The sequence below is a fragment of the Danio rerio genome, chromosome 12 (assembly GCF_049306965.1).
Source record: "Danio rerio strain Tuebingen ecotype United States chromosome 12, GRCz12tu, whole genome shotgun sequence".
NCBI lineage: Eukaryota > Metazoa > Chordata > Actinopteri > Cypriniformes > Danionidae > Danio > Danio rerio.
Window position 1 is genome coordinate 13,544,319 of NC_133187.1, and position 12,890 is coordinate 13,557,208.

Consider the following 12,890-nt stretch of genomic DNA (forward strand, 5'->3'; position numbering starts at 1 on the left):
AAGATGAACAAATAAAAAGGTGAGGATGTGGTAAAATCTGAAAATGTGGTAAAAAAAAAATTGCGAGGACTTTTCTTTTTCTGGATTGCTGTTTAAAACTATCGGTTCGGTTTAGGGTAGTGGCAGGTCAATCGGTGCTTCTGAAAACACTATTGGTTGGGTTTAGGGAAAGAGATGGTAGGTCAGTTGATCGGTTGGTCAGTCATTCATTTAATAAGTCAGTCAACAGCGGCCTCTGGTGGATTTACGCGAAAACAGCAGGTCCGATCTATAAAAGTGTAGACAGTGGCCTCTGATGGAGGAAAAAAAAAAAAAAAAAAACGTAGCTCCCGGGATGTATTCAGCACTCTCCAGAAATGCATATAGCAATACGTTTTCAGAATGAGCTTGGGTTGTATCTATCAGTCTATTGTTTCTCAAACCACTTAACACTTTAGCACATTTATGTACAACTTCGCTGTGAAATTAAATGTATAATTCAGCCAAAAATGAACATTTACTCATTGTTTACTAACCCTCAAGTGGTTCCACACCTTTATTTCTTTCATCTGTTAAACACAACTGAAAATATTTTAAAGTAAGCTAAACCATTGACATCCATACGCACATAACATCGAAAAAAAACAAATACTATGGAAATCAGTGTTTACAGGTTTTTAGCATTCTGCAATATATCTTATTTTGTGTTTAACATATAAAACAAAGATTTGAAACAAGTAAAGGATGATTAAATGATAACAGAATTGTCATCAGTAAAGTATTCCTTTAAAGAACTCATATTACGCATGGATGATCAGATGATTCATTTTTTGCATAAAGTCTGATTCATTTTTTGAGATGGCAACATGTTAAGCAACCAATAACAATTTTATTTGTGTGTATTGTTTAGGTGCAGATAAACTGGAAATCTACTGTATGGCATATTGTCACATATCTTCTGGGTCTGATTCGTTCTTGCTTAAAATTTTAATTCATAGTAATGTATAAATTTCTTTGGTTACTGAACATTTTTTTGTTGTGTAGCAAGAAACAAGGATCGAGAAACATGGGAGAAGGGCAAAGCTGATGTCAGACACCTGTGCAACACATAAGTCTGAAGATCCCCAGAGAAGCTCCAGAAGGATATAAGGAATAGTGACAGCAGTGAGAAAAGAGACAGGACATTTTATGTTTGATGTGTTTAGTGTACAGCAATGCCGGGCAATGCATTTTTTTTAAACATAAAACACAATTAATCATGCTGTTATGCGCAAAATGCAATAGTAAATTAAAAAGTACACTTTTATTTTATAAGTACTGGTACACAAAACACCAAAAATATAATGTGCTTTTTACAGCAGTATTTGCTTCAATGCACACTTTTATTCACAAATTTGTCTGCAGCATCTCCACACAAGCATATATTTACCTCTGTAATTAAATACCATTTAAATTCACACATAACAAAGTAAAATGCTATTAGAATACATTATATGTTCTCTGTTAGAACATCATGTGGATCCACTTCACACAAACACACACAAATACATGGTTTAAAGGAACACTCTATAGGCATCATGTGTTTTATACTGTAAAACCGCTTATTATATGGCTCTACCTCACCCCACAACTCTAAACCTAAGCCTCACAGGGAACCTGTGGCAAAATTGGAGTTTCATTTTAAATCATTTAGTTTCTTTGTGTTACAGACTTATTCCGAAATGGATTAAACTCTACGAAAATATAATAAACACACAGCAATTTGAACCACATGAGACATACACTGTGACATACACACAATGACTGATGTACTCTACCATCACTGTCTTGACTGTCAAGAGCAACACATGTTTCTCTTGCAAAAAGTGACAAAAACCTGCACAAGGTGAGAAACACTGCCAGCAGCTCCAGGCAGTTAATATACCTGTGCATTAGGTTCCAGCCACAAACCCAAGGATGCATGCTTAATTTAAACAATACCCCTGCTAATGCAGCACTTCGGAATTAGCATTTTTAATTACCCAGGAGAAGTAGGGTCTCAAAGAGGTGGAGATGTTTGCGGTACAGCTCTTACCCAGATTACAGAATCCCACAGAGAGGCTGGAGACACAAGAGAAAGGGATCTGTTGTCTGCAGATGGCCTCCTGTCCACTGCAAAATATACTTCATGGCTATAGGTGAAAAATCAGCGCATCACCCACCAGCAGCCTCCAAAACATCACATCCAGAAAATTGCTCACCTTCTTCTGGCCATTATCATCATCATTGTCTATTGATTATTTTGGGGGCTGCACTATCAGATAAGACGCCCAGACTTCTCTCTCCACAGACACTTCCTCAAGCACCTCTGCAGAGATTCCGAGGCAAGTGTGTCCTGGGTCTTCCCCGAGGCCTCCTCCTATTAGAACAAGCCGGGAACAACTCCCAAGGTAGGCGTTCAGGACACATCCAAAACAGATGCTTGAGCCACCTCAACTGGCTTCTCTCGAGGTGGAAGAGCAGCGGCTCTACCTTAAGTTACTCCGTGGTGACAGAGCTCCTCACTTAATCTCTGAGGGGGCACCTTACCACCTTGCAAAAGTGTAGCTGCTTGTATTCAAGATCTTGTTCTTTCTATCATGAACCATATCTCATGATCATTATAGAAACTGCTCTCCTCATCTTAAAAAGAAGATTTTCAAGCAGATCTCAGCCGTTCACTATAGGCAAGGCAATATGGGCGCTTCACCTCAGGGGCGCTTCACCTCAGGGACGCTTCACAATTTCCAATGTTGCTTAATGGCAGCCGGAGACAGTATTGCCTTCCTGCATATCTGAACAAATTGGCCAAAGGTGAGATGTTACTGTTTGCAGCAATGGAGCAAAACCAGTGGCTGCAGCACAGACAGCAGGCAAGGTTTTTATGCAGGGGTGACCATCCTTGCTCCTGGGGATCTACCTTCCTGCAGATTTCAATTGCAACCCAAATCAAGCACAACTGCCTGTAATTTCAAGTACTGTTTAGGACCTAATTAATTGGTTCATGTGTGTTTGATCAGGGTTGGAGCTGAAATCTACAGGAAGGTAGATCTCCAGGAACAGGGTTGAGCACCCCTGTTTAAAACCTTGGCCAAGTCTCACATACCAATTTTAGTGGCTACCCAGGAAAGCACGGTTTTCAACTGCTTGTTGAAATAAGATCGAGCAATTGCCCCAGACAGCTCAATGTGTTCTTCAAATCTCTTAGTTTACTAACCGCTGTGCAGGTAGCAATGGAGGGGACTCGCACTTGAAACAGAACAAGCCACAATCTCCAATCTCCAGCATAGCCTCCATGTGCTGGATGTCTAGTCTTTACCGGTAAATTTAAAAAAGAGCTGTTCACACAGGCAAGGATATTCCGGATTTTTCCCCATTCACACATCAATTCAAAAATACAGGTAAATTCTGATATCATTAACCAGAAATGGCCTCTTAATATATTTGTAAACATGGAAGGGGTCTGGCTTTAGTTGATGGTTTCATTTTTATTTAAAGCTTGAGCGTTCACGCAGCTGCTTTGTTCCAGAGACATCCAAAGGCAGAAATGTAAACTGCAGCTAAATGTTTAGACATTTGACGACATTACAAATTTTGTGGAAGGATAAGTATTGTGAACCACTTCAATGAAGACATATGGAGGAACACTTTCCTATGTCGAGATGTACATAATATGCATGCGCTCGTGCACTCGCGTCAAGCAACTGAAGCAGAGCTTGAAGGTCAACAAGCAGCGATTTACCAGAGGCATTTTATCAATATGTTTTTCCACAGTTGGCATTAAGAAGGACCATAGAAATGTTATCTGACTAACTAACATATAGTAACTAAATGTGTCTGAAAAAATATTCAAAAGCTTTTATTTTTATAAACAGCACAGATGTGAATACATCTGAATGTTCTGATTGGCTGGAGTAGACATCTCTTGTGAGTAGGGTATAAACAGAGGTCGGAGCAAGCTCCAAGTAGGTGGGACTTGAGCTCTAAGTGGGTGGGCCTTCCAGCTCTAAGTGGGCTGTACAAACCTGGAGTTTTTATTTATTTAATGTCTTGTACATCACACGATTGCACTCACAGAGCAGCATTCAGGCAAATTTCCGGTAATGTTACAACACCTCTTTCTGGAAAATTGTTGGAACAATTTTAGCGGTATTTTCAAAAAAGGGCTGTTCACATGTGATCGCTTTCCGGAAAATTGTTGATAATTTTTTGGACAGGTCTGTATGTGTGAAAGGGGCAATGATTCTTGAAATAATGATAATGTAAACATTGTTAAATGTGATGATTAGTAATGTTAAAATACAATCCAGTACTGCTATTGATTGCTATGGTACCAAAAACCAAGACATTTTACTTTTATTAGTAACTTAGTCAATGCTCCCAGTACAAATAACCATTTAAAAAATGAAGGCTGAAAAACAATATTTTCCAAAGAATAAGCGCCTCATTTTACTAACTACTGAAGAATGAAAAGTATTACTAATGCATTAACTACATAAGACACACAGGAAAATTTGATTACCGCCACATGATTGTCCCTTGCTTTGGGCCGTTTGATTTTGTCAGCTGTCAACACCATTTTTAAACTGATCACTCTGAGGCATCTTTCTGAATAATAACTGAATTGTTATTTCCTGTTCTCAATGACTCTGAAAGTACAGGCCAACAACCACTAACTGAGAATGATTTTTCTCAGAGCCTGAAAATAAATTATTCACATCCTTCATACGTTGTGTTACCTGGACTACAGACAAACATTCTAAGAGATAAACTTTTATACTTATACTATACTTTATACTTATACTTTATACTTTTACTTTTATTTTTATTATTATTTTTATTTTTACTTTTATATTCCTGCAATTATACTCACATTATGTGGCTTCCACAGGGTTTGAGTATCCTTGTCCTGGTGCTCCAATGACAACTTGTTACCATCTAAACCATCCAGGCAGTGGCACTGTATATCTTCCACTGGAGAAGACTAAAAGAAAATGAAAAAAAAAATGATGATGTATTGCAAAGTAAAACACATAATTGATAGCATACAATTTAAACACTGGTCATGTTGTTTTTCCAAAAATATTCATAAAAAATACAAAATGCACAATATCTCCGGTAAATCATCAAGGAGTCTGAGTTTGACTTTTACAACAACAATAAAAATATATTAAACACATTTCACAAAGCAAAAGAAATAATTAATAAAACTATCCCATTGACACAAAGTCATTGATAGTAATGTATAATATTACTTGCACCTAATCAACATAATAACATAATTTCAGAAGTATCGTGTGACTGATGAATAATGGCTGCTAAAATTAAGCATTGTCATCACAGGAAAAGAAAATACTGATGTTAAATAATAATGACACAACACTACTGATTTTAAATGATAATGACAGAACACTACTGATTTTAAATGATAATGACAGAACACTGGTTGTATTTTTGATTAATTAAATTATTTAATACCATAACATTTGACCAATTGCATACAACGTATTAGAATCTAATAAGAATCATTAAAAATAATCCCATTACTTATTTTCATATTTTGAATTTAGATTGTAATGTGTTTTCATAAAAGTGAGAAAAATCAAAAAACTAAGTAATAAATTAGAAATGATGGGGAAAAATAATGACAAGAATGGAGTCTGGCATTCATGTACCATAGACATTTACGTCAGACGTCGCCTAGGCTATTGTTGTCTACTGGAAGGAATGCGTCAATAGTCCTACCATTTTAGTAAAGGGTAGCGCTCCTTAGAAATAAATGTGAGACCAAAGTGAAGGTCTATCCATCCAGAGCCATAGATATATTTACACATATACATGTATCTATGATCAGCAGTTTTCCCGGTGGTCAGTATGCAAATATTTATTTTCTTAAAATTTTTAAGTTATGAATAATAGAATTTAACATCTCTTTTGTACATCACTGGACAAGTGATGGTAATTTTTGACAAAAAGCATGTGTGTGTGTGTGTGCATGGAAATGTATTATCCTTTCTCCCTGTTAAATCTGATCTAATCCGTGTCCTGAAACACACACCCTCTCCTGCTTTCACTTCTCTTTCTAATGGAGGGAGTGATTTGTTTGAGAATGAATTCCAACTCATTCACTTAGCCGAAAATAACAAAAGCTTCTGGCACCGCAGCATCTTGTTGTCATATTTCATTTACATTGTTTGCGTTTTATTTTTCAACAAAACTAGCATGAGCCCTAGTATTTAGGGCGAGTTGGTGCTACTTTGCCTTATGGTCAGTGAAGGAAAAGACTGCAGTATCATCAATACTCGTTTAGCACAAAAGTTTGTGACATACATAAACATAAAATACGAAATCTTACCTATAAAATGCTTTGTTTTCTTTGTTTGCTCATTACTACACACAAGTCCAGCATCTTCAGATTAGCTTTAATCTTGAAACTCTAGTGCAGTTGAATGACATTTTTTCTGGGAGCACTGTATAAATGTGGCAGCGCTATAGACGCATCGCACAAAATCTGGTGTGTATGTCCATGTTCATGTACAAAATCCCATTTGGCAACAAAATTCAACTGTATCTCAAAAAATATAATTCCTTTATTAACATCCATTCTTGTTACTTTGTTAAGACACTGCAAAAATAATTTCAATCTCTGAATGCAATAGTTTGTAACAAATAATCATTTTAGCACTACCTGTTTTGGACACACAGATTCTGTTTATAATTGGCATCAGCATGCAGTCACTGTGCTTCGATCAAACAGAACGAATCATTAAAGTGTTTTTATGTTTGTCCACATCAAGTAGCTTTTAGAATAGATTGCAAACCTTTGTTTTAAAAGCATTTGCTTAAAAACATTTTTGAAGGGAAACCTTTGGAAAGAGGGTATAATGATGGTGGGTTGAAATTATGTAATGTGCATGCAAATATGATGAATAAATTGTGTTGTGCTTTAAAGATACCCACATAATCCAGTACTGTATATGTATTATAATATGACAGTCAGATCAATTAAAACACACATATGCAAGTATAAATTATATTGTGGTGCAATGTTGAGCTATTATAGAAGATTGATCATTGGATCTGTTTTGACAACCCATGGAAGTAGTCAAAAGTGGACAAGCTAAAAGAGTTTTAAACTCCATTTATATATGTATTAGCATCAACCATTATTAATATTAATACCAGGTGTAAACATGGATTACATGAATATAATATTATATTATTAAATAATATAATTTTAATAATATTAATAGGGCAGTGGCGCAGTAGGTAGTGCTGTCGCCTCACAGCAAGAAGGTAGCTGGATTGAGCCTCGGCTGGGTGCTCCGGTTTCCCCCACAGTTCAAAGACATGTGGTACCGGTGAATTAGGTAGGCTAAATTGTCCATAGTGTATGAGTGTGAATGAGTGTGTTTGGATGTTTCCCAGAGGTGGGTTGTAGCTGGAGGGGGATGCGCTGGGTAAAAACGTGCTGTATAAGTTGGCGGTTCATTCCGCTGTGGTGATCTTGGATAAATAAAGCCGAAAAGAAAATGAATGAATGAATGAATAATTTTAATAATAATAATAGTTATTATTATTGAATAATATTAATTATTTATTATACAATTTTTACTTGCAAATAACGTCACTATCTCTATAACCTATGTACTAAATAAACTATGTACAGCAAAAGAATGTACTTAAGCAATCAGTCTTGTGATTTTTTTTTTTTTTTAAGTTGATGTCTGTTTGTTATAAGCAAATATATGATACACACCAGCTGCTGGGAAAGCTCAGCGATCATCCTGTCTTTGCTTCTGAGCTCATTTCTCAGTTCTTCAATCTCTTTCAGGAGCAGTGCCACCTTTAGAATAACAGAAGACAAAATAAGACAAGATAAGTTCTCAAAGTACCAAGGCTAATAAAAATACCACTTGTAAACAAGGCCTAATCGTGTTTACACAAGTGCCTTCCAGCATCCTAAAAAAAAAAACATATGCTAAACTTCATTTAAAACTACCTTACCAATTTTTTTCTTTAATTTTTGGGTATACAGTTTCATGAGTATTAGTATTGTCCAATTTTGCAGAATACTTTATGTTAAAATCCTTTTATCACACACAAAGATCTCTGAAATAAACTAGACACTTAGCATTTTTTGGAAAACAAAAAGTGACCAGAAAAAAAATATTTCTTTAATAAAAAAATAAACACATTTTAATATAAATTTCTTTTATTGAAGATACCAGCTGTCTTTCTCCAGATATTTCTTGTATAGTTTTTTAATGCTCTTTTAATATTCTCACAAGTAATGACAGTCATTTGCATTTCTATCAAATTGTAAACTAAAAGAAATATTTTTAGAGGAATATTTTCTCAATAAAAATAAACTTACATACGCAGATTCAAATGTGCATGTCTTCAAAAGTGATTACCCTTTTGTAAAACACAATTTAATTTATAGTGGAAAATATCTGGATTATACTGGGAGTTATATATAACTTATAACAAAATAGCAAAAGATGTCACCTTTTCATCAAGTAAAGACTGGTCGGTGGATTGTGGAGTCAGAGCCTCTGAAGTCTCTTCGACTGAACATTCAGTCTCCATCTAAAAACAACAACAGCAACAAAATCAATTTTCTAGTACTGCAAGTGAGCCAATATGTTTTTTTCTCTAAAAGGAAGTTTAGCTGTGGTCACAGTAGACATTTCTTCCCCATTGATTTATATTCTCTAAGACCGTTCCTTTGTGTTGCATACAATAGAATACCACATTGTACAAGAAGAACTCCAGACATTGTGAAAAGTTTTTCTCCAGCAGTGTATAATATAATGGTTAACACACACACACACACACATACATATAAATATACATAAATATATATATACACACACACACACACACACACACACACACACACACACACACACACACACACACACACACACACACACACAAACACACACACACACACACACACACACACATATATATATATATATATATATATATATATATGTATACACACACACACACAACGGTTATCTCTGTTTCTCGAATCTGATTGGCTGATAGCAGTGCGATATTCCTGTAATAACAGCACTTGTACAGTCTCCTTACTCTTGTGTATTACTCTGCCCACATACCACATAGAGTGACAGCAGATGAATAAACTCACTACAGTTTGACAAATATTGCAGCTGTTGTTAATGTACTTCACTGGCAGGGACTGGGGGACAAGTCAGGATTAAGGTAAAGCTTTGTGAAGAAATTTACAAAGACATTCATGATGAAAACCTGCTTCAGAGCACCTTAGCCTTGGGCGAAGGTTCTTTCACTAGGACAACAACCCTAAGCAACCAGCCAAAATAACAAAGTTTGACTATGTTAGTGTTTTTTTTTTCCTTGAGTGGCCCTGCCAGAGCCCAGACTTGAACCCAATTGAGCATCTCTGAAGTGATTTGAAAATGTATGTGCACTGAAATTCCCTCATACATCCAGACAGAGCTTGAGTGGTTCTTCAAAGAAGAACAGAAGAAACTACACAATAATAGGTAAGACAAACTTCTAACATCATATTCAAAAGACGTGGGGCTGTAATTGTTGCCAAATGTGCTTCAAAAAATGTTGAGCAAAGGCTATGAACGCCTATTCATTCATTTTCTTTTGGCTTAGTCAGGGGTCACCACAGCAGAATGAGCCACCAACACCCTCCAGCCACAACCCAGTACTGGGAAACACCCATACACTCACGCATTCACACAACCATACACTATGGGCAATTTTGTTTGCCCAATTCACTGATACTGCATGACTTTGAATTGTGGGGGAAACCCACACAAACATAGGGAGAACATACAAGCTACACACAAAGACCAACTGGCCCAGGCAGGACTTTAACCAGCAACCTTCTTACTGTGAGGTTACAGTGCTAACTGAAAAATGATGAGGCATTATTTGTAGAATCTTAAGAAAAATAATGAATTCACTCCATTTCGGAATAATGCTGTAACATCAAATGTGAAAATAGTGAAGCGATGTGAAAACATCCCAGATATTCTATAAAGTTGGAAGATAAATAATTTAATGTAACTTAAATAGAATTATACAGTGTTTTACAGTTGTTTCAACTATTCAGAAGATGATTCAACACATGCATATGCATGCATTATAACATATAAAGAATAAACTTGTAATATATGTGTAGTCTTCATAGAAAGTATTGCTCAAATTCCCATTGGAATGACTGGATTTCACCCACAAAAGATTGTAATTAAAATATAATGTTAATGAACATCTTTAAAAAATGTGTTTAAATGTTCTAATCCAGTGGTTCTCAAACTTTTTTCACCAAGTACCACCTTAGAAAAAAATTGTCTCTCCAAGTACCACCTTACGATGCTATTTTTTAACCAGTATTAAAAAATAGCGTCGTAGGCCTAATTAAGCAGCTACAGGTGTGCACAGTTTAAAAATGATGCAAATTAATTCCTATTATTAAGAATATGTATTATTGTCAATCACTTTAAACATTTGAAATAGTCTGAACATTAACTGTGCTTGCAGATAAAAAAAAAAAAGTTAAAATATGCTTTTAAAAGTTCATTAAAAATGAAAAAAAGATAAAAAGTAAAAGGAAAACTGCTGTACTTAAATCTAAAGTATTCATAGTAGCCTATTCATCAAAAGCTGGACATGTTGCTTGGACCTTATGAATATAGGCTATATGTCATATTCCTACACTTTCAGACAAATCTTGAAATATATGGTCAATGTACATATGACAGGGTTCATACAGGCACAGCCTTATGAAAATCAAGGAATTTTAAGCACTTTTTCCAGCACCTATTTTTTTTTTCAAGACTGACATGCTATGTACTGAAGACCTGAAATGTATTCTCAGCAACCCATAAAACATTGCATATGAATAGATACAAATAAAAACACTTAATAATAATATTTATGAATCATATATTAATAATATAATAAACCTGCATTAAATGCTTGTGAAATCTTTCTCAAGTACTATTACACTGCTAAAATAACAAAAATGTTAGTAAATAATACTAATATTAGGTAAAAGTACAAAGTACTCTTTTAAAAAGTACTAGTTGGTTACTTTTGAAAAAAAAAAAAAAATCAGATTTTCATTATGAAATCACTTTTTTTAAGTTTAAACCTGATTGAATGGTTTAATTGCTTAAATCCAAAGCTACATGTATAGGAATTTGTACTAACAAAGGAAGTATGGTCGATTTTTCCTTTCAAGACAATTAATCTTTTTCAATAGCACTGGTAAAACTACCACATAATCTTTAAGGCCATAGAGACACTTTTTGCCCATTTTTATAAACGATATTTTCAAGCTTTGAAAGGTTGAATTAAAGTATATGGTAAAAAGATTTAATTTGGCCTTTTATTTACATATTTTACACTATTTTTCTTTACAATATGACAAATTTGTTTCTTAAATAGCTGTACATCACATGTAGATTTTATTTTACACTTGATCTTAATCTAAAATAGAACTTTAAAAAAATACAAGTACACTGTCAGTAAAAAAATAAAACAAATGGCTTCATTTTACTTGAGGTATTTGAAATATGACGACACTACATTTATCAAAGCAGTGCTTTAAGCCTCAGAGCCTTATTGTTAATTTTGATAAATAAACAATAAGAAACAAAGAATTGCTTTGACCTGTAATGCTTTAGGACAGATCAGAATACAGCTAAATGTGTAAATCACACAAATACCTCATCCAGAAACATTTCCAGCATAATTCTTTTGTCGTAAAGAAATAAAAAAAAATTCACCTTTGCTAAAAGTAAGTTTCACTTCACAACACAGCCAAATAAGAAGACCATTAGCATTGTCATCGATCATGCATCAATCTAATTCTAAATATTTGATAACTTTTAATACTTTTGACTAAATTTAGTCAAGGAGCAAAGATAAATAATGTTTGCTTTAATAGTGGAGAGATCGCGATTGTATTCAATCTGAGCACACAGGCGATCATGAGAGGTCTTGCAGTTCATTTGAAAAAAGCATATTTAAGAGCTCGCATATCTGTTTTAGCGATTTGCGTACATGAATGCGCTCTCGTGTTAAAATAAAGCACTCGCCGCATTTGCAGAAATGAATAATTGCGCAATACCGCAATTCCCGCGCCGCCATTCAGAATGATGTGTTTGGAGGAGTGACAGGTCAGACTGGCTGTCGGAGAGCGAAACGTGTATGTAGATCATCAAAAAGGCAGGACATATGTCCGCGGTTTAATTACTCTGTTGAACATATCTACAGTGAAAACATCCGAGAAGCATTATTCCAACAAAACATTTGTTTTTAAGTTGTTTTTTCTGTCTCTGCAACACAGAAAGCATTTGTCCCGCCCTTACGTTTCACGCAACTAGACAAGGTCGACTGTGATTGGCTACTTTTCATGTCAGTCAAATCACGCTTCAGAATCAATTCTTAAACTTTGGAAACTGATTTTCAGCAGCTTATGACACAATGCACTAAAATAAACATTCTAAGCACAGCGTTGTGATCGTACGCTTCACTAAACAGCCAATGCTGATCACATCAATGTTATATTACGCATTAAAGGATTAAGTGTTAATTGTTTCTTTCATTATTCAGCGGTTCCTCCGCGTACCACTAGGAGGAAGCCCGCGTACCACTAATGGTACGCGTACCACAGTTTGAGAACCACTGTTCTAATCCAAAGTCATCTATTGCCAAGCCACAGCTTGAAAAGATACTCAAGAGACATTTAAAGACAAATTCATTAAAATAATTGTCATACTGTGAATATCTATCAGTTCCACAATTGGGAATGTTTTTCAAACACTTATCCAATAACAAAACAGACAGTGGGGACATGTTAACATTCTGAAATGTTC

General features: G+C 35.1%; 1 protein-coding gene across 3 annotated transcripts in view; it reads right to left on the reverse strand.

The window, feature by feature from the left end:
* The window catches only part of ccser2b (coiled-coil serine-rich protein 2b), a 126,665-nt gene that overhangs the window by 17,335 nt on the left and 96,440 nt on the right, over positions 1 to 12,890 (reverse strand). For all 3 annotated transcript variants that reach the window (XM_021480271.3, XM_005156108.6, XM_021480272.3), the window contains exons 7-9: positions 8,509 to 8,589; positions 7,757 to 7,843; positions 4,871 to 4,981 (exon numbers count right to left, since the gene is read on the reverse strand). In XM_021480271.3, coding sequence (XP_021335946.1) covers positions 4,871 to 4,981; positions 7,757 to 7,843; positions 8,509 to 8,589 — 279 coding nt within the window. The remainder of the gene's footprint in view (positions 1 to 4,870; positions 4,982 to 7,756; positions 7,844 to 8,508; positions 8,590 to 12,890) is intronic.